Here is a 27,146-nt window from a genome sequence, read left to right as displayed (position 1 = left end):
TCCAACACAGAAAGCAGGCATTTCGGAGAACACAGTCAAGAAGTAGAATGCACTGACCTTAATAAAAGTAAGTAGTAAATGTAATGGCACACTATAGATTTGGGTCCCTTCGTATCTATCCCACATCTACTGCCTCTTTCATGGATTAATATATATGGGATTGAGGCCCCTCTGAAGGAGGCACTTCCAAAAAATGAAGCGAAAGATCTGCAATCTTAATAACAGATAATCTGGACACAGGATCTATCTTTCAGAATCATTACCTTACAAATGGGACATAGAATAAAGAAAGAACATTTGAGTGCTTTAGTTTTTGAATGGGATATGAGATTTCAGAATAACCTTGCAGGGAAAGGCATAGAGAAAAGACTAATATAAATTAACCCTTCTCAGAAAAGAGTTACATAAATCAGTGTTACACACATTAAGGGAGTGGATAGGTCGAGGTGGAACAGGACTGGACTAGTAAATGGAAAAGTAAAAATTTGGAAAATGGTAAAAAAAAGAAGAGAAATGAAAAATTAATCTCAAAGAACTTGGAACAGGACAGAGTAATGGGGGGAAAATAAGTCTGGAAATAGGCTAGGATGAAATTAGTATAAGCAAAAGTAAAAGGGAATAATTGCTGACTTACAATAAGATAAAAGAAAACTAAATAGAGGAAAACACAAATGTAACAGTTATAAACTTCAGTGTGAATGGATTAAACTCTTAAATGAAAGAATGGATGAAGAAAATAAAACTCAACAACCTACTGCATGTAAGAAGCATATTTTAAAATACTGATTACCTGCCAATTGATTGAGGCACAGGTGGCTCAGTGGATAGAACATTGGGCCTAGAGTCAGGAATTCTTGAATGAAAATCTGGCCTCAGACACTAGCTACGTGGTCCTGGCCAAGTCAGTATACCTCTGCCTCCTTCAATTCCCCCAACTGTAAAATGGAGATAATAGCACCCAACTCCCAGGGTTGTTGGGAGGACCATATGAGATAATATTAAGTTCTTAGTATAGTGTCTGGCACAGAGTAGGCACTTAATAAATGTTTAATTCCTTCCTTTGTTCCTTCTTTCCATCATTAGGTGCTTCTAGGAGACAAAGATATAGAGACAAAAATATAATAGTTCCTGCCCTTAAGGAGCTTATATTCTTTTGCGGGAAACAATAGGTAAATTAGCAAGTCTGTATAAAATAAATACAAGATAAATTTTTAGCTTGAAAGGGTGCTAACAGCTGCAAAAATTGGAAAGTTTTAATGCAAAAAGTGTTACTTAAGCAGAGTTTTAAAAGAAATAAATGATGTCTTGAGAGGCCAAGGAGTGGAGAGTGTGAATTCCAGGTATGGGGAAGACCTAATACAATGGCATGAAAGTAGGAGATAGAGTATCATGTGTAAAGAACAAATAGAAAAGTAGTTTGGCTAGACCAGAGAATGTGTGAAAAGGAGTAATATATTATACAATTGGAAAGTTAGGTTGAGAGTAGATTGTGTAATATTTTAAAGGCCAGACAAAGGAACTTTTATTTTATCTTAGAGTCATTAAGGAGCCATTGGAGCTTGTTGAATAAAGGAGTGACATGGTCAGTCCTGCAATTTAGGAAACTCAACTTTAGTAGCTATGTGGAGAATGAATTGGAGAGGGAACAGACTTGAGACCAGTTAGGAGGTTATTGCAGTAGACTAGCTAAGAGGTAATGATAGCCTGAATTAGGGTGGTGACCATATGAATAGAGAAAAGGGAATGGATGCGTTAAGATGTTGTAGAGGTAGAAAGATAATGTTTGGCAATTAATTGGCTATGTAGGGTAAGAGAGAGATGAGTGAAGCATAATGCTAAGAGGTAACTAGAATAATGGTGGTGCCCTTGAGAGAAAAAGGAAAGATGTTAAGGGTTTGGAAGAAAGATAATGAGCTAAGTTTTGGACATGTAGTGTTTCAGATGCCTGTGAAACATGTATTTTGAAATCTCCAATAGGAGATGTACTACTAGAACTTAGGAAAGAGAGTAGGACTGGATATATTATTGATTTCATAGTCATTTTCACTGAGATGATTAAATTCATGGAAGTTGATGAGAGTGAGATAATAGGAAAGGAAAAGAATAGTAGGGAACACTCAGAGTTAGGGGAATGATATGAGTGATGGTCAATCCACAAAGGATAGTGAGAAGTGGTCCAGACAGAGAAAAGTATGAAAACACAGAGAAGGAGAGTATTCAGGAGAAGATAGCCAACAGAGTTAAATGCTGCAGAGAGGCTAAGAAGGATGGAAAATGACAAAATTTAGGGATTGCTAACTTTATAGAAAGCAACTTCAGTTGAGATAAAGATACCTAGAGTTAAATGCAGAGATAAATATATATGTAGAGTGAAAACAAGGGGCTAGAATAAAATTTATTTTTGCATCAGGCAATTTAATCAATCAATTAATTAGTATTTGTTAAGCTCTTATTTACTATGTTCCAGGTATTATGCTAAGCACTGAGGATACCACCCCCCCAAAAAAAGAAAATAAAAAAATTAAAAGCTATCCCTCCCCTCAAAAAACTTACATTCTTTTTTCCTATCTCCTTGCTTTTATTTTCTTTTTAAAATTTTTATTTAGCATTTTATTTTTCTCTAATTATGTGTAAAAACAATTTTTAATATTCATTTTTAAAACTTTGAGTTGCAAATTCTCTCCCTTCTTCCCTTCTCACTCCACTTTTTGAGAAGACAAGCAATTCTATATAGGTTATACATTGTGTAGTCTTGTAAATATTTCCATATTATTCATGTTGTGAAAGAAAACATAGACCAAAAAAAAATCATAAAGAAAAATAAAGTTAAAAAAACGTTGCTTCAGTCTGTATTCAGACAGCATTAGTTCTTTGGGGATGGGTAGCATTTTTCATCATAAGTCCTTCAGAGTTGTCTTAGATCGTTGTATTGCTGAGGATAGTTAAGTCATCCACAGTTGATCATCTTACAATATTGCTCTTACTTCAAGAACTTATGTTCTAATGGGGGAGACAATATGTGTATAGGCACCTACAAGATAGATACAAAGTAGATTCATAAGTTAACTCTAGAGGGGAAGGCATTCCATCCCCTTCTTCCTTAGTTCAGGAGTATCAGAAAAGGCCTCTATAGATGCGGCATTTGATCTGTCTTGAAGGAAACTAGTGATTTTTAGAGGTGGAGGTGAGGAGCAAGAACATTCCATGCATTGGTTGCGGTCTGTGCAAGAGAACAAAACAGGAGATAAAAGTATTGTGTAAGAGCAGTAGCAAGTAGGATCAGAGTGTGTTTGGTGAACTTAATAGGTAAGAAAGTAAGGGGCCAGGTTGTGAAGAGCTTTAAATACTAAACAGAAGAGTTTATATTTACTTAATTCAAAAAAACAGAAGTTGCAATTATGTTTTCATATAAGTCAAAAATATAAATGCATTGTGTCAAGAGAGATAAGCAGGAAAACTACAATAAACAATGAAAATTTTCAAATATTCACGTGAATCTGTGATCTCATTTATATGTGTTTTCTCTCCATTTATGAAGATTGCAACCCATCCTGTCCATGTCCACTCATAAAGCCACAACAGATAGTCACTCTTGTGCTAGGGGCCTTTATAACTTCTCTTGACATTGTGTTGATTTATTAAGCACCTGCTTCCCAGGCAGATCAATGAAACTCTCATATTTGGAGGAGTAGCTAAATGTGTGAAGGAAAAACATAATTGAATTGCAAAAAGACAGATAGTAACATATTATTTGTAGGAGACTAATGTTTCTCTTTCAGAACGACAGAAATCTAAAAGATTAAAAATAGACTTTAATAGTATTGGAAAAATTGTATTTGAACAGCTTATGGTATCCTCTCAATGATCATGTTAAAGAATATACATACTATCAATATCATAATAACTTTATAAAAACAAATCATGAGTCAGGGTAAAAGTAAAGGTTATCAATAAATGAATAATAATTAAAAATAATAAATATAGCATTTACTGATCATAGTGTAATGAAGTTGGTATTGAAACTGAGAATTTAAGCATATGAATATAGGTCTAAATAAAGACTAAGTAAAGACATCTTGAATAATAGGTTAGTCAAAAGGACAAATCATAGAAATAGTAAATAACTGTTACCAAGAATGATTATGAGACAACATACCAAAAAATTTTAATGCAACTGCATTACAGAGAAAAAAATTATATCTCTGAAAGCATAATTACAAAATGGAAAAAAGGATGTTGATGAATCATGCAATTAAAAAAACTTAGAAAATAAATTAACAAATCCAAAGCAAAAGAAGAAATCTTAAAACTAAGGCAGAAATAGATAAATTAAAAATGAAAAGACCTAGAAGAGATAAATAGAACTAAGCTTTTTCAAGACTAACAAAATCAGTAGACTATATCTATAACTGAATTCATTATCTCTTCCCCTAAACCCACTCCTTTTCTTTATTTTCCTGTTTTTTTAAGGACACCACCATGGTTTTAGTCATCTAGGTGCATAACCTAGAAGTCATCTCCCCCAATCATATCTAATCAGTTCTCATATCTTGTCGACTATCTCCTCGGCATCTGTTTGCTTCCTTTCTATGCACTTCATGATCAGCCTAGTTAAAGCTCTCATCATCTTTTATGTGGACTATTACCTGGATAGTAGCCTTCTAATTGTTCTCCTAACATAGCTGAGAGTGAATCTTTCTAGTCTCTTTACCTCTGTACTCTGTTCTCCACACAGATACCAAATTGGTACTCTTAAAAAAAAAAGGTCTCTCTATGTAACTCCCTTTGCTGAAGAAACTTCAGTGGCTCCCTGTTTTCTTTAGAATAAAATATATTATTTCTCTATTTGGCCTTTAAACCCCTGAACAATTTGGCTACAGCTTATCTTTGCAGACTAATTTTACTTTATTTTTTTATCACTCCATGTTGTAACCAAACTGGCTTATTTCCTTTTTCCTGTACACAACATTCACTTTTCCACTCCTGTGCTTTTGAGTGTTCCTTATACCTGGGATATTCTCCTTCTTCACTGTCACCTCTTAAAACCCATAGCTTCTTTTAGTCCTAGGGACCATCATCTTTGAGGCTTTTTCTGATTCCTGTGGTTTTGAGTACCCTCACAAAGACATTTCACATGATATATGTGTGCATGCATATATATGATAGCTATTACCTATCACGCATATGTGCATTTGTATATGTCTATATAGCTTAATACATATATACAAATATATATGTATGTATTGTATGCCTATATAGTATTCACTTGTAAATGTGTCCTGCAAGTAGAATGTAAGCTCTTTGAGGGCAGGGACTGTTCCACTTTTGTATTTGTGTCCCCAGTGTCTGACATGTTTTCAGCACTTAAATACTGTTTGATTAGCTAACTTGATCAAAAAAGAAAAATCAGATTATCAAAATAAAAAAGTAAAATGAATTCACAATGAATAGATAGGAAATAAAAAGTTATCAGAAACTACTAAAAATATGTCAACAAACAAAAATCAGCCACCTATCTACATAGCACTAATGAAATCCAAGAAAGAATAATAGGAAGAGTTCAATTCAAAATAACTACAAAAAGTTTAACATATCTTAAAATGACTTTACCAAAGCAGGTTCTAGCTGTGCACAGATACTATTACAAAATTCTCTTAAAGAAATAAAAAAATGATAGGGACCTCTTCTCTTTTTGCTCTATTATGCCTTAGATCTGTAGATCCAGCCCTAGGCTCTCCCCTGAGCAGCAGTTACACATCATCTTGAACTCAAGTTTCCATAGGCACCTCAGACTCAGAGAGGCAGCTTGAGAGGTGTAGTGATTGAAGAGGGCTGTGGACTGGGATTCAGGAAGCCCTGAGTTCAAATTCCACCTTAGGCCCTCCTAGTAGAGTGACCCTGGGCACCCCTTAACTTCTTTGTGCTTCAGTTTCCTCAGCTGGAAAATGAAGAGGATGGTTTTACTTTGGCAGAGGTAACAAGAAAAGAAAATGACAGATGCTTTAGGGGCTTTGGAAAAATAGGCACATTAATGTACTGTTGTGGAGCTGTGAATTAGTACAGCCTTTCTGGAAAACAACTTGGAAGTATTTTGAAAAAGTTACTAAACTGTGTATACTGATTCATACTACTACTAGGCCTATACCCTAAAGAGATCAATGAAAGAAGAAAAGGACCCCTGTGTACAAAAATATTTATAACACCTTTTTTTTTGTAGTATCAAAGATTTGGTAATGAAAGAGATGCTTATCAGTTGAGGAATGACTGCACAAGTGATATATATGAAAGCAAGTGGATTCTACTTTGCCATAAGAAATGATTAAAGAAATGGTTTTAGTGAAACCTGCGAAGACTTGTATGAACTACTACAGAGTGAAATGAGCAAAGCCAGGATAATAATAACATTATAATGACAAACGACTTTAAAAGCTTTAAAAACTCTTAACATCCCAGTGTTGAGCCATGATTCCAAGGGACAAATGATGACGCATGTCACCAACCTTGATAGAGTGGAAATATACCCAGGGTACAGAATAAAACTTTTTTGGGGGGGGACATGGACAGTATGGGAATCTGTTTTTCTTGACTGCATTTCCTGTTAAAAGAGTTTTGTTTTCTTTTTTTCCTCAGTGATGGGAATGAGAGGGAGAAAAAAAAGATTTTTGTTAAGTGAAAAACATTAATAAAAAAGAAATGAATGGCTTGAACTTGATGGCCTCTAGAGTCTCTTCCTGCTTTAAATCCATGATCCCATGTCCAAAACAGAACTCATTATCTTTCTTCCCAGACTCCTTATTATGGTTGAGGGCACCACTATCTTCTCAGTCACTCAGGCCCACAACCTTGATATCAATCTTGATTCCTCACTTTGGGAAAACTTTGGAAGAAAATGAAGAAAGACTCTGAAAAGGTTGGATCAGCTGGAAGAAAATGGTCTAAAATTTTAAATTGATAAAATGTCAGTTTTGTAGAGATTCAGTTAAGTTTGTGGATCACATTGCCTTTCAATAAGGTGTGAGCACTAACTTGGAGAAGAGAAAAGCAGCCCTGATTTAACATGTATGAAAAACTTCAGTTTGAATGGAAATAAAAAGGAATATACCTATTTCTCAGCTGTCTGTGGCATATATTAGGGCAGTAAAAACCTCACCAACAAATGCTGAAAAGCAGAAATATTAAGTACACCTTTTTGTATCACAAGGCAATTAAATATATTTAATATGGGGATTTGAAGCATAGATTAACAAATTATTGGAAATTAAATTAGCTAATCCTAAAGAATGTTCAGATCAAAATATAAATCATAGAATCAATGATTTGTTAAAGATAATGACAGCAATGAGACAACATACCAAAAATTGTTAGATGCAGCTAAGGCAGTATGAGCAAGAACTTTAGTGATCTAAGGTCTTTTATAGGATTTGGAAATTATTATTGAACATTTTTTTAGATTATGCTGCTATTACTAAGCTATTAAATGACATTACTTAACCATATATGTTTGAAGAAGCAGAAGAATAAGAAATAAAAATTACTTTAAAATCAATGAAGCCTTTTGGAGACTGATGGACATACATGAGCAAGTTTTCAAGGACCTGATCAATTGCCTCACACACGCACTAATATCGGCCTTTGTAGACCCATGCAAACCTTTTGCCTTGCACACAGATGCATACAGAGAATTTGGAAGGAGTCTTGTGTCAAGAGAGTGTTGAGTACATGAAACCAGTTACATTACTAGTAGAGGCTTGACTAACAGAAAGACACATATTACATCTATAAGCTGGAGTTCCTATCTTTGAAGTGGAAAGTAACTGAGAAATTCATAGACTGTGTATGGAGTGAATTTGCCGGTGTGGGCTGACAACAATACACTGACATATTCTGACCTGTGTCAAGTTAGATCCTATCTGCCAGAGATGGATAGCAGCACTAGCCAACTATGAATTAAACATATTTTACTAGCCAGGGAAGACTAATGTGGATGCAGATGCCCTGTCCTAAAGGTCACATGATACTGAAGCTGTGGTCATATCTAAAGAAGCAGTGATAGCTATATATAACACCCATGAACTTAGATTATAAGCAAATGATAATACAGCTGAAAGTTTTTAGCTTCTATAGCATACCAGAAGTTTGTATGAACCTTGCTGCATTAAAACACAACCTTCTAACTTTCTGCCTGTGGGTGACTGGCAAATAGAAAAGATGGCTGATACAGACTGTGTGCAATGATATAAGTGAAGAAGTGAGACATTTATATAAAGGACTCAAGTGGCAGTCCCTTGAAGGCACTTTCCTGTTGAGACAATGACAGAAATTGGACCTGAGTATTGGAGTATTGTACCAAACTATTACTAATCTCAAATGTGGTATCAGGAAGCACTTGGTGTTACCCAAATTATATTGCTCTGTGGCTATAAAAACTTTACCTGAAGACTTTGGACTTATGAGTCAAGAAAGGACCCTAGAGCTAGTAATAAACCAGTTTTATTGGCCTGAAATGGCTATAGATGCTTCCAAGAAATGTGAGACTTATACTTGTATATAAAACACTAACTGATCTGTATATTTGGAGAATATAAGTATTAGCAAACCTTTGTGTTTGCTAATTGCTGCATCGATTACCTCTTTCCAGAAGGAGATATCAAGGACATAAATCAAATTTTGGTGTTGACTAAACAGTACATGCACAGGCCTACCCAGCCAGGAACCAGAAAGCCTCCATGGTTGCTGAAATGTTGTGGGAGAAGTATTTCTTAGTTGTATGGACTTTCTGACAGGATCCATTCAGGCCAAAGCAGAGATTTTGAAAGTATTCTGCTCTGAGAGATGCTAACTTTTGCTGGCATAAAAAAGTCTTAGGATGACACCTTTCTACCTTCAAGGGGACCCACAATCTGAACAGTTCAGTTGCTCACTAATGAACAAGGACAAGACTAAACAAAAACCTTAGTGGTGCCAACAGGTGACTTAACTGTTGCATGCATACAACTCCACCAGAAATGATTTCACCAGCTTTATACCCTAACTTCTGGTCTTTGGATATGATATGTCTACCTTTTAACTTGTGTTTTGGTATCTGTGAAGATGGAGAGACTGCAGACACTTATAGCCAGTATATCTTTTGTTTAAGAGAGAAGACAAGGGAAGCTGGTTGTTGTTCAGGTATTTCAGTCATGTCTGACTCTTCATGACCCTATTTAGGGTTTTCTTGGCAGAGATGCTGGAGTGGTTTGCCATTTTCTTCTCCAGCTCATTTTACAAATGAGGAAACTGAGGCAAGCAGGGTTAAGTGACTTGCCTGGGGTCACTCAGCTAGTGAGTATCTGAGGCCAGATTTGAACTCAAGAAGATGAGTCATCCTCATTCTGAGGCTGGCACTCTACTGTGCAACCTAGCTGCCCTGAAGGAAGCTTACCACATAACTATGACTTCAACACAGAAAAATGCTAAAAGAAATGAATAGCAGCATGATCTCCAAGTTCCCTGTCAAGACATTCAAAAGGTGACAGAGTTTTGCTGAGAAGTCTTGGAGTTTATCACATACAAGTCAGCTGACTGATGGAAAGCTGTTCCATAACTTTTTGTAGAGAGACTGGGCAACTTACCTGTTCACAAAATAGCTCCTATCACTGGAGGGGGCAGGGAGAGGGACTTTGAAGACAATTCATCAGAATCATTTATTGTCAGTTGGTGGGTTAGTTGTATCCTTTAAAGTCTGGGTAGAAACTGATTCCTCTCAGTAGGCTCCCCAGCTTCTTCTATGTGAGGAATTACATCAGTGACATATACTTATAAGGATTGGACTCATTGGCCAGTCTCCCATTACATTCAGAAAACAGCATATTGAATCATGACAATTAATACAAGATGATATCACTTAATGGATAAAAAGATTTTGAAAATGTATCATATTTATTCATGTTAAAAACCTTAAAAATCATTGACAAGAAAGGATCTTTATAGTGATCAGAAGTCTTTATCTAAAATCAAGATTTTGACATCATTTGCAATAGAGAAACATGAGGAGCTTTCCCAGTAAGTACAAAGTTAAGAATTTTCCTCTTAGCCATGATTGTGAAAAGAATTGAGATTATTAATAGCTTCAGTAAAGTAGCAGGATACAAAATAAAATCACACACACCCACACCTACACCCACATACCCAAATTAGCATTTCTATAGAGTACTAACAAAGCTAGAAGAAAATAATAGAAAAATTCCATTCAGAATAACAAGAAAATACCTAAAGTATCTGGACATTAACCTACCAAGATACACTCAGGATTTATATCATTTATAATATGCTTATATAATGTAACATTGTCATATTGTATGTATTATATTAATTTTTCTTTATTTCTGTAAGAAATGTTCTATAATCATATAATTACATTATATAATATGATATTAAAACATTATAGAAATAAAGGAAAACTTAATTAGGTCATGTCAATATAATAAAAATGCTTCCTACATTAATTTATAGATTTAGTACTATAATAATCCAAACTACCAAATAGGACTTACACATAAAACTATATAAAATAAGAACATTCATCTGGAGAAATAAAAGAGCTAAATCTCAAGGGAAATAATGAAAAACAATGAGAGTGGATGAAGTATATAGCATTAACAAATCTGAAATTATATTATGAAGTATTAGGAATTAAAACTATCTGTTATAGTAAAAAAAAATTCAGTGTATCAATGGAATAGATTAGATCAGATCCAAAAGCAATTGAGCATAGTCCAGTGTTTCGTAAATCCATGAAGTGAAGCTACTGAGGGAAGGCATCTCTTCAGTAAAAATTGTTGGAAAAACTGGAAAAGAACAGTAGTTTGATTTAAAAAGAAAAAAGGCTTATGCCAGAATTTATGCCATATTCCAAAAATATTCCAAATGAATATGCTCTCTAAATATGGGGCCACATCAATAAAAAAAATATTAGAGGAGAGTGGAAGAACATATCTTTCGTAACTACGGTGAGGAGGGAAATTCTTAACCAAACAAGGAATAGAAGTGATGTTAAAATATTTTCCTTTCAATTTACTGAATCTACTTTGTTCATTTTGATTAGGTAAAATTGTTAAGCTTTTGCACAAATGAGATAGTTGTGGCTAGAGAAGTGAAGTTATTGAGTGGGAAAAATTTCAAATCTGTCTGATAAAAGTTTGATGTTAAACATTTTTAGAGAATTGACTCAGAAAAGACCATGAGCTATTATTTAATAGACGAGTGGTCAAAAGACATGAAGAAACAGTTTGCAAAAGAAAAAATGCAAATAATCATCAGCCATATTAAAAAAGGTTCTAAGTCACTAATAGTAAAGGAAATGCAAATTGAAACAACTGTGAAGTTTCAACTTATACTCAACTCACTCAAATTAACAAAGATGATAAACGATGGAAATAACCAATGTTGGAGGAGCTCTAGGAAGTTATATATACTAATGCATTGTTGATGAAGCTATATATCAGTTGGTCCACCTGTTTTGGGAAACAATTCAGACGTGCAGGAAGAGTCATTAGACTATTAATGCCCTACTGGGAATATACTCCAAAGAAATCAAATTAAGAAATAAAGGTCTGATATATATAGAAATAAAGGTTTGATATATATCAAAATATTATTAATGTCTCTTGTGAGGATAGCAAAGGATTAAAACAACAAGTGGATGTCCATTGATTAATAGTTGAACAAATTGTGAGCTATGAATATGATGACATATTGTACTGCAAAAAACTATAAATGTGAAGAATTCGAAGAAACATGTAAGGACTTCTATTAAATAATACAGAAAGCAGAACAAAGAGACTAATATACATAATGACTATAATAATATAAATGAAAACATCACTAAAAGATAGCTGAGCTCAGATTAACTATGATGATCACTCTTGGTCCTCAAGAACAGAAAATGAAATAAACTTCTTTTTGGCAGAGAAGGAAACTGCAGGTACAGAATGTTGCATGAACATCATATGTGGTCATTTTGTCAGTTGATATTACTTAACTATTTTTCTTTATTATAAGTCAATCAATGAACATTATTAAGCACCATATGAAGTATTTTTGGATAGAATTACAAAGAGTGAGACAATCCTTGTTCTCAAGAAGCTTGCATACTAACAAGGGAGACTATATATATAATACATATATACATACACATACACACATACATACATACTCATATATAAACATGTATGTATATATATATATCAGTATATGTTTATATATGTGTGTGATCGCATAAATATGTTTGTGCAATTTAAATATAAAGAGAATAAATGCAAGATAGAGTAGGAGGCCACTAACATTTGGTGGATCAGGAAACGCTTCATGTAGAAGGTGACACTTGAACTCTTGAAGGAAGCAAAAGATTCTATGAACCAGAGGTGAGAAGGGAGTGCATTCCAGGCATTACAGATGCAATTCAAAAAGACAAAGACAGAAATGAATAGATGTGTGACAAATAAGGAGGGGGCCAGTTTGGATAGATCACAGTGGGGAGATGGTAAGGGGGTAGGGGTAGCATGGAATAATGTGTAAAGAAGCTGGAAAGATAGATCTGAGTCAGATTGTGAAGGACTTTAAAAGCTAATCAGTTGGTGGAGTCAAGATGGCAGAATAAAAGAAGTACAGCCAAAATCCCCTAACACAACTCCTGTAGGAAGATCTAGAAAACAGACTGAGTTCTGATCAGGAAATCCAGGGGGAAAAGATCATTGAAAAGATCAGAGAGACAGAATGGTCTGCAGATACTGGGGATGGGCTTTGGCCAGAGATATCTTGTGGGGAGGACTCTAGCATGAAGGAACTGAAAGAGGACCAAGGCAGTAAGTGTACCAGGACAAGAAGAGGTCCTAGACCCATAATGGAAGATTGCAACTTTGAGCAGAATGCAGGAACAGGTACCACCTGGCATCTCTGTGGTTTACTATCCAATTGTGGGTCATAGATTGGGACCAGACTGAGGAGGGGACCTGTGCCTAGGGGTAGCATTCTTGGCTCTTTAGTGAGTATTCAGTTTTGTTGGTTAAGCTATCCTTGGCTAAAAGCCCATATCCTTTGCTTTCTAGAGTATCGTATGCTAACCCTTTATAGTAGTAGCTGTTAAATCATGTGTGATCCCTCTCCTCCCCTCCCCTTCCCTTCCCATCCCATGTCTCCTTGGTACTTGAATAATTTTTTTTTCTGGATGCTAGCACTATTTTTTTTCTTTGACTTCGAAGCTCTAGATGTTTCCTAGTCTGTGTACTGATCCAGGAGCAAGTTCAGAAGCAAACAGCAGCTATGTGGCTCTGACCACAGGAGCAGATTGGAGTCTTAGTTCCAGGCTACATCCCAGTCTGGAGCTTGCAGTGAAATAACCAAGGAAGGAATCCCAAACCATAGGGGAGTCTGCAGGTCTGTCATAGTAAACTTGTAGAACTTTCCAGGTGGCTAATAGTAACTGAGTCCAGCAACAGTCTATTGGGACTTCCAACCAGAGGTAAGCCAAAAGGAGTGTTGCACAGATCCAGATCAAGGTCAAGAAGTTGCAGAGCTCAGACCAGGGGAGACAGCTATCTGATTTTTCCCTGAATCAGACTACTTTATGAGCACTGAAAACTTGCAGATCTACAACCTGAGTTCTCCCTGAAATTATGGAATAATAACATCACTCAATACCTTAAGACAGCAGCAGAACTCAAGAGGACAAAAGCTCAACTCAGATGCTCCCCTAAGAAATGTACAGAACCCAGCCCTAACATAAAGTCTCAGGTCAAGTGTAGGCTGAAAGAATGAGCAAGCAAAAAAATAATTCCCCCATAAAGAGATATTATGGTGACAGGAATGCTCAAGACACAAACCCAAAAGAAGAATGACTCCAAAACATCTATAAGCAAAACCTCTAAGAAGAACACAACCTCGGCACAAATTCAGCTACAGTTCTTCAAAGATATGAAACAAGAAGTTTTTTTAAAGAGTTTTAAATGATTTTATAAATGAAATGAGAGCACTAGAGGAGAAAATTTGGAAAAAAAATGAGAATTATGGGAGAAAGAATTGGAAAGGGAATTAAACTAATAAGCTTGGCACAAAAAGTACAAAATTCTATCCAAGCAACCAATGTGCTAAAAGTTAGAATATACCAAATAGAAGATAATGGCTTCATGAGGCAACAAGAAATATTAAAACAAAGTCAAAAGACTGAAAAAATAGAAGAAAATTTAAGGTATCTCATAGCAAAACAACTGACTTAGAAACTAGATTGAGGAGAGCTAATTTTAAGACTCATTGGACTACTTTAAAGCCATCACCAGAAAAAAATAGCCTGGTTATCATATTTTAAGAAATCATAAATTGTCCACATCTTTTAGAATCAAAAAGTAGAGGTAGAAACCACTTGGGTCACCTACTAAAAGAAACCCTAAAATGAAAACTCCCAGGAACATCATAGTCAACATCCAGAGCTTCCAGGACAAAGGAAAAATTCTTCAAGCAATCAAAAAGAAAGAATTCAAGTACCAATGAGTTACAGTCAGGATAATATATGATTAATCAGCCACTGTTATAAACAAGTGGAGAGCTTGGAACATGATATCCCAGAAGGCAAAGGATATAGGCTTATATCCAAGAATAACTTACCCAGAAAAACTAAGTATGATCCTATAGTGGAGAATATGGATCTTTAATGAAATAGAAGATTTTTAAGCATTCTTGATTAAAAGACTAGAGCTGAATAGAAATTTTGAAATACAAACACAGGAGTTAAGAGATACATTAAAAGTATAAATGAACAATTATAAGGGACTAAACAAGGATAAACTGGTTACATTCTAGTATGGGGAGATGATAACGTGTGAACTCTAACATCAGCATTCATAGGGGGAGTCTAATTAGACAGAGGACCTGGGAGTGCTTGTGGTATGTTTTGATGATCTTAAAAGAATAATGGAAAGGGAGAGGAAGAACATTGGGAGAAGAGATAAGAATTGAGAGAGGTAGTTTAAGGAAAATTATTTTACATAATCAGGGTGTACAGGTAGAGGTCTATATAAACAAGGAGGAAGGACTAATGGGAGAGTAGATGACACTTGAAGCTTACTCTCATCTGAACTGGTCAAAGGAGGAAAGAATGCGCACACATAGAATTGGTTACAGAAATACATCTCACTCAGGTAAATGGGGGAATTGAAGGGAGGATAGATTAAGGGAGAGATTAGTCTTAAGCAAAGCAGACTGTATGGTAGATGAATTTCAAAGAGGATCTTAAAAGAAAGGATAAAAACCTATTACTGGTTTCTAGGTAAGGAAAAAAGAATAGAGGCAGAGGATGACCCTGAAACTAGCATTCAGTATGGATACTGAGCTCATTCTTCTCTCACCACTTTCTTCTTCATAAAGAGGGGGGGTGGAAAACAGAGATTGAAAAGTATAAGAGAATAGAATGGAAAAAACAGTGATTATAACTGTGAATGTGAATGGGATAAACTCCCTCATAAAATGGAAGAGAATGGCAGACTGGATTAGAAAGCAGAATCCAACAATATATTATTTACAAGAAAAACACTTGAAACATAAAGATGCATATGGAGTTAAAATAATGAATTGGAACAAAATCTGCTATCCTTCAGCTGAAGTAAAAAAGGCAGGCATAGCAATCATGAGCTCAGAGAACAGCAAAAATAGATCTGTTTTAACAGAGATAGATGGATGAGATGAATGAACAATCTGAGAGACAGAGTTTCTGGGTAATTAATAATCAATTTATTAATTAGGCTAGCTGATAATAACTTGATAGTCAGTGGTTTTTCTCAGAAACCAAAGACAAAACCGTGAAGATCACTGAATGCTTAAATACCTTTGGAAAAGGGGGTGGCCTTGACAGGTAAAAATCAACCCTGATTGATGAACAATTAATGAGGGGATGGATTTTCAAAAGAGGAGATGGGCTGAAAGCCTTCTCCTCCTCCTGCTGAAAATGTGGACAAAGGAATTCATCTCTACCCAGACCTCTCTGGTTGGTTTTCTCTTTCATGAGCTGGGTTACTCTAAACCACAGTTAGAGGCTGTAAGGGTTTAGATTTGATGCTTTAGGGCTGGAAGTCATCTACATTAGCTTCTGTTTACATTACAAACAGAAGTATGGCCTTCTAGTTGGTGGAATCACTGAGTGTACCTCTAAGATTAGGCCAATCTCATCTGTCAGTCTTGTCCTTCAGAGACTGTCTGAATGACCTATAGGAGCTGGTCTCTGAATGAGGAAATAAGGGGAAAAAACCCTTAATTTAATAATTGGTTATTAATATAAAATAATAACCTCTCACAGTGATTCTACACTTTCCTTTAAAAAATACCATAAACAATAAATTAGGAAGAATACTCAATATATATGTACCAAATGACATGAGATCTAAATAATTAAAAAATTAAATGAGTTACAGGGAAAAATAGTAAAACATAATAGTGGGAACTATAAAACTACTTTAAGAATAGATAAATCTGACCAAAACAACAACAAAAAAGTGAAGGATCTGAATAGAATTTTAGAGAAGTTAGATATGATAGATGTAGAGATTATTAAAGTGTGTATATATGTGTATATGTATATATACATACATAAATATATACATAGTATACATATTGTGTTTTATATCTATATAAATATAAATATATACACACACGCACATGCACATATATCTACTCAGTACTATATGGCACTGTCACCAAAATTGACCAAGTATATCTGGTATAAAAACTTCACAAATTCAGAGAAACATATATTAAATGCCTTTTAGTGGATAATAGTATAATAAAATTATATTTAGTGAAAGACTGCTGAAAAATGATTAAAAATTAATTGGATGCTAAATAATATAGAAGTTGGGGTTTGAACTGAATCTTGAAGGGAATAAAGGATTTTTTGAATGAGAGGTAAGGAGGGAGTGTGTTTCAGGCACTGGGTAGGTCAAAGAACAAATCATAGAAATAGTTTCATTTAAGATGAAAACAATGAGACAAAATGTTAGAGTTTTTGAGATACAGCCAAAGCAGTACTTAGGGAAAATTTTACATCCCTAAATCCTTTAATTAATAAAGAGAAGATCAGTGAATTGAGCGTGCAACTAAAAAAACTGAACCAAACCTGGAAAACCAACAAATGAACCCTCCACCTATTAAATAGCAAAATAGAAATTCTGAAAATAAAAGAACAAAATTGAAAGAAAAAAAACTTATTTAAATTAGTAAGCAAAAAACTTGGAGCTGTTTTTCTTTTGGGGAGGAGGAATAAAAAATAGTAAAATAGATTTTAAAAAAAAAGAAAGAAAACAAAACCAGTATTGAAAATGAAACAGTGAATTCACAACTAATGAAGAAGAAATAAAAGAAATTATTAGGAACTATATTTTGCCCAATTAAATAAAACTGAAAACTGAAAATTAAATGAAATAGAAGAATATTTACAGTACTGAAATGCCTAGATTAAAAGAACAAGATATAGAAGACTTGCCTCAGTCTTAGAAAAAGAATATGAATAAACCATAAATGAACTACCAAAGGAAAATAAACACAGGATCAAGTAGATTTGCAAGTGAATTCTATGAAACATTTAAAGAACAATCAATTCCAATATTGTATGAACTGAAAAACTAGGAAAATAAGGGGTCTTACCAAATATTTTGAATGATACAAGTATGATCTTAAGCCAAGGACAATCAAAACAGAAAGAAAATTATAGAGTGATTTCCTGATGGATATTGATTCACATATTGTAAATAAAATATTAACAAAGTGACTATAGCAATGTAACACAAAGGTTATTTGTTAATACCAGTTTGACTTAATACTAGGAATGTTGAGTTTGTTTGATATTCAGAAAACTATAAATATAATAGATCGTATCAATAAGAACAACAAAAAGGGGCAGCTAGGTGGCACAATGAGTGGAGCACCAGCCCTGGAGTCAGGAGGACCTGAGTTCAAATGTGGCCTCAGATACTTGACACATTTATAGCTGTGTGACCTTGGGCAAGTCATTTAACCCCAATTGTCCTGCCTTCCCCCCTCCAAAAAAAAAGATAAAAAAGAACAACAACAAAAAGGTCAGATGCTTGCATTTCTGGATGCAGAAAAAGCATTTGATAAGATGCAATAGCCATTTCTGTTTAAAAAAAAAGACCCCAAACTACAGAGAGCATAGAAATAGAATTTTCCTTAAAATAAGTAGTGTCCATCTAAAACCAAGAATAAGCATTATCTGTAATAGGCATAAACTAGAGGCCTTTCCTGTAAAATTGAGCATAAAAAGAGTATATTCATTATTACCAATACTATTTAGCATAGTGCTAGAAATAACTATAGGAATAAGACAAAAAAAGAAATTGAGGGAATAAACATAGGCAAATAGAAAAAAAAATTGTTTTTTGCATAGTTTACTTAGAGAACCCTAGACAGTTAAAAACTAGTTGAAACAATTAACAACCTCAGTTAGGATGCAGGGTATAAAATAAACTCAACAGCAAGATGGGGGAAGATTGGAACAAACACTCACTATTAGAAAAAAACTGTTGGGAAAATTAGAAAGCAATTTGGCAGAAGCTAAGCATAGACCAATATCTCACACCATATATCTAGTAATCTCCAAATGGTAGAATTAAGGATATCTTAAGTTAGAACAGCAAGGAAGGCATCACCAGATCTATGCATAGGGGATGATTTCATGACCAAACAAGAGATAGAGTCACAGAAGTTAAAATGAAAAATTTTGATAACATAAAATTAAAGTTTTTGCACAGACAAAACCAATGAGACTAAAATTAGAAGAAAAATTGGCAAATGGACAAAAATCTTTGCAGCAAGTTTCTTTGATAAGGGTCTCATGTTTAAGGTTTATAGGGAACTGATTAAAAATTTTTAAGAATAAGAGTCATCATCCCTCAGTTGGTAGAGGTAAGAAGTTATGAACAGATAGTTTTCAAAGGAAAGAATACAAACTATCAATAGCCATATGAAAAATGCTCTAAATCACTAACTGAGAAATGCAAGTTAAAGCAACTCTGAAGATCTGGCTCCTACCCATTTGAGTGGCACAGTTGACAAAAAAAAATGACTGGTGCTAGAAGGGCTGTAAGAAAATAGGTATATTAACACACTGTGAACTGGACCAGCTATTCTGGAAAGCAGATTGCAACTGTGCCCAAAAACCTACTGAACTGTGCATACTATTTGGCCCAATGATACCACTACTAGGTCTATATCCCAAAGAGAGCAAAGAAAGAGGAAAAAGGCGTGTGTATAACCAAAATATTAATAGCAATTATGTTTATAATGGCAAAGAATTATAAACTTGAGGGGATGCCCATTAATTGGGGAATTGATGAATAAACTATAGTATATGAATGTGAATGGATTACTATTATGCTATTAGAAATGATGAAGGGGTTGGTTTCAGAGAAACCTGGGAAGACTTTTATGAACTGATATAGAGTGAAGTTGAGTAGAACCAGGAGAACAGTTTATACAACAGCAATATTGTAAAGACAATCAACTTTGAAAATTTTAGGAACTCTGGTCAGTATAATAAAGCACGATTCCCAAGAATTCATTATGAAACCATCTACCCATCTCCTGATAGAGAGGTGATAGACTCAGAATATAGACTGAGACATTTTTGAGGACATGGTCAATCGGGGAATTTGTTTTGCCTGACCATACATTTTTGTATCAGGGGTTTTGGTGGTGTTTTTTGTTATGTTTTGTTTTGTTGGTCTTTCCTAATCGTTTTGGAATGGTTTTAGAGGGAAAGAAGATGTTTCTTTGTTTGGAAAATAAAATTACACCTAATCTGTGGCATTTATATTTGATCCTAGAGGCAGTAAGAAACCACTGGAGTTGGATGAGTAGGGGAGTGATGTGGTCATATGTGTATTTGAAGAAATAATTTAGGGGGGAAGGGAATATTGTAATATGATGAAGTATAAAAAACAAAAGTCATCATTAGTAAAACCTTTGAAAAAAAGGATCCAGGATCATCTTTATACCATGATTAGGCATTGGAGGAGGACTTTGATGTAGGGAATGTATCATAAGTGCCAAGTGAATGGTACAAACAGTATTTACTATGGGAACTCAGGGCAAGAAAGTTAACTGTGGCTAAAATAATTAGAAGACCCCTGAAGAAAGGAAGTAGGATTTTATTTGGGTTTTGCCCATTAGATAGGATTGGGATAGTTATTGAGGGCACTATTTAAGTGAGGGGAATCGCATTAGCAAAGATACAAATGAGCAAGGCTAGTCTGGAGGAGCAGGCCAGTTTGACTTGGTGGGGAGGGGTTGGTTTCTTACAGGAAAAGCAATAGGAAATAAGGTTGGAAAAGTAAATTGGGATGAGGATATGAAATTTAATTTATTTCATTTCAAGAAACTTTAAATGTCTGCTGTATTCAGAGCATGCTATGAGGCTCTGGAGTTATAAAAACAAATCAAAAAAAATTTATCCCACATTTACTTTGTGTCAGGCACTGTGCTAAGTGCAGGGGATATAAATGTATTGAATATCTTTGACTTTATTCTCCTAGAGCCAGCCTAGCTGTATCTCATTCTCAAGATTCTGGACATATCCCTGAGGGATTAAGATGTTTCTTCTCTAATGCTATTGGCTCAGGTGTGTTCCCTTCACTTTTACCTGCCAGTGACTGGAAGACTTTCATTTAACCAACTTATATCAATTAGCTTTTACAAATGGATATTTGCTTGAAAGATACATAAAGAACAGAAATAGCAACATTCCCACTCAATATCTTGGGACACATTCTGGTCTATTATATGTTGGTCTCTGGGAAGAGAGTAATCAGACTTAACACAACTTATACATGGTACTGATTTTTACCAAGTTCATATCCAGAAGCAGCATTGCTGCACGTTCTCCTTATTTCTCATGGGATCAATGCTGAGCTTCTTATAAAATCCAGCATGGATTGGACTTCTGGACTTCTGGACGTTGGTTGGTTGTTCTCCTGAGCCTCTGAAATTCACAAGGTTATAGTCTTCTCCTTCACCTAAAATGAAAGAGCATTGATACAAATAACTAACTCCTGTATTCATCAGGCCACATACTTTCTTTCCCTTCACAACATCATCCACCAGAATGCTGTCAGACCAGAAGACAAACCAAAGGAAGGACAGAACCAAGAGCGGAGGGGGCCCCTCATAACTTTAATCAATCCAATAGGTTGCTATTCACTATGTAATTAGAAAGCCAAAATCACCCACAGAATGTATACATACGCTCCAGATCTCTCCAAGGCACTTTTATTACATGTCATCACACCTCTCCCAGAAGCAAGTTCCTCAGTCTCTTCCATGTGGAGAATTGCTTCAGCTTTTTGCTTATGGGGACTAGGATCAGCGGCTAGTCCCTTGTTACAGAAAGAAATACCAAAAATACACATTTTGCTGTTAAGGAGGTTGTACTTTAATGGTGGATAAAACATGTGAACAACTGTATATATTTATGTAACAGATATGCAGTGTAAAAAGAAGGTAATTTCAGAGAGAAGACACTAGCAGTGGGGTGGAGGGAGAGACAGAGGAAAAGAACTCTTATAGAAGGTTGGATTTAAACTAAATCTTGAAGGAAGGCAGAAAATCCAAGAGATAGAGGCAAGGAGAGAGACCATTCGAGGCATGGAAGTTGGTCAGTGAAAAGGCACAATCAGGAGACAGTGTCATGTATGAGGAAGAGCAAGGAGGCCAGTGTTGCTAGATTATAGAATATGTGGAGGGATATAAAGTATAGGAAAACTGAAAAGGTAGGAAAGGGCCAGGTAGTAAAGACTTTTAAAAGCCAAACAGAGGATGTTATATTTGATCCTAGAGAGAATAGGAAGCCCCTGGAGTTAACTAAATGTGTGGAGGGCAGGAGGTAGGGGCGGGGTGATGTGGCCAGACCTAAGCATTAGGAAGATCACTTTGGCAGCTAAATAAAAGATGTATCAGAAAGAGGAGAGATTTGAGGGAGGGAAACTAATAGAAAGCTATTGCAATAGTCCAAGCAAGAGATAATGACAGTCTATAATAGGGTGGTGGCTGTATAAGCAGAAACAAGGGGACATGTAAAAAATATGAAGGTAGAAACCATAAGACTTAACAACAGATTGGATTTATGGCGTGAATGGGTGAGAAAAATGAAATAATCCCTACCCTCAAAGAACTTACCTTCTATTTGGTGCTGAGGGGACAGGGATACAGCATGTACACAGGTAAAAAGTAATAGCTAAACTTTGTATAGCACTTTAAGTTTTGCAGAATGCTTATAATCTCAGTTGATCTTCACAGCAACATTATGAGGTGAGTACCATTATTAATCCCTTTTGTTGATGAAGAAACTGAGGCTGAGAAAAATTAAATGACTTGCCCAGGGTCACATAGCTAGTTACATGTCTGAAGGAGAAGTGGAACTCAGGTCTTCCTAACTCCAAGTTTACTCCAAAAGACCACTTAATTTCCAGTAATTTCAAGAGGGAGAGAAGTACTAACATTTGAGGGGATTAGGAGAGGCCTCATATAGGAGATGTTACCTGAACTGTACTTTGAAGGAAATTAAGGATTTGACTAAGGAAGAGGGAGAGTATTTCAAATGTGGGGGACCACTTGTGGAAAAACATGGAGGCAGGAGATGGAATGTCATTTACAGGGAATAGCTAGTTCCAGTTTGCTTGGAAAAGTATATGAAGAGAACTAATATGAAATAAAACTGATAGGAATCAGCTAGAAATATGGAAAATTTTAAATGACAGACTGAAAATTTTATTTATCTTAGATGCAGTAAGCCACTGAAAATTTTTGAATAGGGGAATGAGGTGGTCACATCCGTGTTTTAGATTTGCCAGTAGTGTATAGGATGGATTGTAGAAGGTAGAAAATGTAAGTATGGATACCAGTTAGGAGGCTATGCAATAATTCAGGTGAGAAATGATGAGGGTTTGAATTAAAATGGTGTCTGTGTGTGGGGAGAGAGGGCTGGAAATGAGAGATGTTGTGTAGGTAGAATTGACCAGACTTGGCGACAAATTGGATGTGGTTATTGAGGCGATGTGAAGAGTTCAGGAAGACTCTGAGATTGCAAACCTAGGTGGCTGGAAGAATGGTTTTCCTCTCGACAGAAACATGGAATTGGGAGAATTGATAGGTTTAGGGAAAAATACATGGCGTAATGAATTCCATTTTGGAAATGTTGGAGTTGGAGATGTCTGCAAGACATTGAGGTGGAAATGTTTAGCAGGCAGTTGGTAATACAAGACTGGGGTTCAGGAGTAATAGTAGGACTGGATTTAGCATTCATTTGTAGAGAGATGATAACTAAATCTATTGGAGATAATGGATTCACCAGGAAATTATGTAAAGGAAGAAGAGGGTCTAGGATAGAGCTTTTGGCTTAGATAGAAGAAGGATGATGATCCAGCAAGAAGGGCTGGGAAGGAAAGATAAAGACAACCAAGAGAGAGAAATGTCATGAAAGCCAAAGAAGGGGAGTTTTATCCAAAAGAAGGAGGTGGTTTACAGTGTGAAAGGTTGTGCATAGGTTAATTCATGAGTTCACTAGAGTTAAAAAGAGACATTTCTGGTTTCCAAGTGATGCTGCCATTATTAATTGAGTCCCTTCCAGAACTGACTTTCTATCATCCTCACACATTGTTATTACCCCTTTGTCATTTACATGTTCCAAGTTTATATGAGAACACAAAATAATTTTGGAGGGTAGTTGTCGTATTCAACCTTATATTGGACATTTATCTATATCACTGAAGTCATGGAATATTTTGGTTTTTTGGTTACTTTGTTTGCTATCCTTCACTTGATGAAATCCTGGGACAAGGGACAAACTATTTTAAATTTGGAATCACTTGGGAATAGGGACTATACTCTTTATGGAGACGCTGGGGCCCTGGGCTATTGTTGGAGAGAGAGAATTGGATGTAGTGCTTTAAGAGGCAATGATAGAAGAAGGGTGGATCAAGAAGAAAACATGATAGCAGATGAGAAGACTAGGTTTGTTCTTGAGAGAGGATCAGAGGAGACTGAGGGACTTTAAAGAATAGTGAAAGAAGATGTGTTTTATTTTTTTCTGCAAAATAAGTGGGTTGGCTTAGATGATCTCTGAGTGTCATTTCAGCTCTGATGCTATACATTCAGTTATAATATGTAATTCTGTTGTAATCATAGCATTGGTTTTGTGAATATGAGCCTTTCTGGTGGGATAAGACAGTCTTCTTATATTTTATTTCAAACTTATAGACAGTAACCGAGGATAAGTATGAGGTTTCATCTGACACAGAAGAAGCAAATATAGTTATTGCCTCATGCAAGGAACCAAAAATGCAGGTTACGATTTCTGTCACATCGCCCCTGATGCGAGAGGATACTTCCACAGACAAAGGTGAGGTATATGCTATTTCATTCATGAAAATCACACCATCTTTCCCTTAAAATTCTTTATTATATAACTGTTTCAGTATGTTGAGAGGTATCATGGTATTAACTGAAAGAGATGTGAAATTGTATGACTCAGTTTAAGTTCTCACTCTGAAACTTATTAGCTCTATGACCTTGGGCAAGTCACTCAATTTGAGTCTCACTTTCCTCATCTGCAAAATAAGGGCACTAATATTTGTAATATTTCAGAGGATTGTTGTGAAGAAAGCATTTTGTATATCTTAAAGTGCTATAGGATTGGAATTATTTTATTTACTGTGCCCAGTGAGATTATATTCATTGTAGGAAGGAAATAAAATATAGTAGAAAGAACTCCTGGAGACAGAAGATTTGAATTTGAGTTCTAGCTCCACTATTTATTGCCTGGTTGAGCTTGGACAAGTCATTTAACCTCTTAACTTCAGTTTTCCCATCTGTAAAATGGGAATGATACTTTGTGAAGAAACCATATATCACTGTATTAATGGATCTGTATTCTCATAGTGAGACACTTCCCTCCAGTTGTGCAGATTGCACTGGATTTATACCTTTTCGTGCTTTATAAAAAAAGCATGAAAACATTTATTGTCCACATACTTACATGAATCTTCCAAAAGGGCATGAGGATGGGATGTGCAATGTGTTGGAAGCCTTCCTCTAGGACTTTTGAGAATATGTGGGTACCAGTATAGCATGCACAGGCTGCCCAGCTGTTACTGATCTCTCTGCCTCTCTCTCTCTGTCTCTGAATCTCTCTCTCTCTCTCTCTCTCTCTCTTTCTCTCTCTCTCTCTCTCTCTCTCTCTCTCTGTCTCTCTCACTCTCTCTCTCTCTCCATGGCTAAAACACCTGCTTTTCCTAACATACATTTCCTCCATAACCACTTCATCATTAGGAATATGCTGTTGCCTACTTCTATGTACTGTACATCTTCCCATTCCTCTTTGGCTTACCTATTGTTCTGATGCTTTTTAAAAAGCTTAAAATTTTTATTGATAAATTTTGTTTCAATGCATTACATGTATCTTCAGCTTCTCCCATTTATATACACCTCGTAGTATACAATCCTCCAAAACCGTGATGTAAAATAACGTAAGGATGATTGCAACTGATAGCATATGTATATACATGAATAGTTTTCTATTTGTTAAAATAAAGGATATATGTATGCTTTATAAGTTAATACCAGGGTTGTTGAGTGTTTTGTAATCTTGGTTTTATTCCCAATTAAAATTGATTTTATTTTTATAGTAATTGTATATATTCTTTTGGTGCCTTTTTGTTCATTTTGCATGCAATTTTGATCCTTTGGAGATTGTAATATTCCATTATTCATAACTATACTAGAACATAAAAAGAATATTGATGTTAAACAAAGCCATAGGGCTGTGAACTGGTCCAGCCATTCTGGAAAATAACTTGGAATTATGCCCCCAGATCTATTAAACTACTCTTATCTTTTGATCTAGCAATACTGCTACTAGATCTATATCCCAAAGGGATCAAAGAAAGAAGGAAAAGATTCACGCTTAAAATATTTATAGCATGAATCTTTTGTGGCAACAAAAATTGGAAACTGAGGGGGTGTCCATCAATTGAAGAATAGTAAATGAATGTGATAGGATAATGTTGCACTGTAAGAACTGATGAAGGGAATGATTTCAGAGAAACCTTGGAAGATTTGTATGAACTGATTCAGAATGAAGTGAGTGGAATAGGAGGACAAGTTACACAGTAACAATAACATTGTAAAGACAAATAACTTTGAAAAACTTAGTAACTGATCAATACAATGATCAACCATGATTCCAGAGGACTCACGATGAAACATGCTACCCATCTCCAGAATGAGAGCTGATGGACTCTAAGGGCAGGTTGAGCAATTCTTTTGGGACATGGCCTATAGAGGAATTTGTTTTGCTTGACTATATATGTTTGCAATGGGCTTTTTTTCTTGCTTTTTCAATGAGGGAAGTAGGTAGATAGAATAGAGAAAATACAGACCTAAAAATAAATTTTTTAAAAATAAAAAGCTAAAAACCCCAAATAAATTAAAAGACAGGTTTTTGTGTAATATATATTTGATATCTTTAAAAGTGCTGTTCAATTCCTTAAAAGCAAGCCGGCCTGTGACCGTCTGCCATCTCATTCCCAGGCCCAACTTATTGTCCATTTGAGGATTGTCCAAGAGGCACATACTGATGCCTTTTACAGAGACATCCTCTCAACTGGGTGTCCATATAACTAAACACAGTCTAGTTAATGGGCTGTCTTCATTTATGAAGTTTTCCTGTCCACATTGTTAGGTTGAGTTCTGTTAAATATTACAGTTTTCGTTGAGGAGTCTCTAATATTTGGTGGCTTGATGCAGTCATCACAGTGATATCCTAAAATAGGAGATTCTGGAAAACCTCATTAGTTACAAGGAATCCCCCTTCTTTTTTTATTCTGGGCTGAATATCTCCCTTGGCAGTAGCAGACACCTTTGGAGAGCACATCACTTTATTTTATGCCTTGCTTGATATCGTAGAGAAAAAGATGGAATAAAGTTTTATCTATTACATTTATCAGAAAATCCTATATTATTTAAGCATATACATGGGAGATACTATTTTGGAAAGGAATATTTAAGGTGAAATTTTGTTCTGCTAAATCAAATGTTTTGTCATAAACAATAAGCAA

The 27,146-nt window shown here is 35.4% G+C and overlaps 1 protein-coding gene across 1 annotated transcript in view; it reads left to right on the top strand.

The window, feature by feature from the left end:
* Positions 1-27,146, top strand: part of ZFR2 (zinc finger RNA binding protein 2) — a 95,915-nt gene that overhangs the window by 45,847 nt on the left and 22,922 nt on the right. The window contains exon 14 of the mRNA XM_036739153.1: positions 24,289-24,430. Coding sequence (XP_036595048.1) covers positions 24,289-24,430 — 142 coding nt within the window. The remainder of the gene's footprint in view (positions 1-24,288; positions 24,431-27,146) is intronic.

Source organism: Trichosurus vulpecula, chromosome 1 (assembly GCF_011100635.1).
Source record: "Trichosurus vulpecula isolate mTriVul1 chromosome 1, mTriVul1.pri, whole genome shotgun sequence".
In the NCBI taxonomy this organism is placed as follows: Eukaryota; Metazoa; Chordata; class Mammalia; order Diprotodontia; family Phalangeridae; genus Trichosurus; species Trichosurus vulpecula.
Note: the sequence above shows the minus strand (reverse complement) of the source record. Positions and strands in the feature narration are given on the sequence as shown.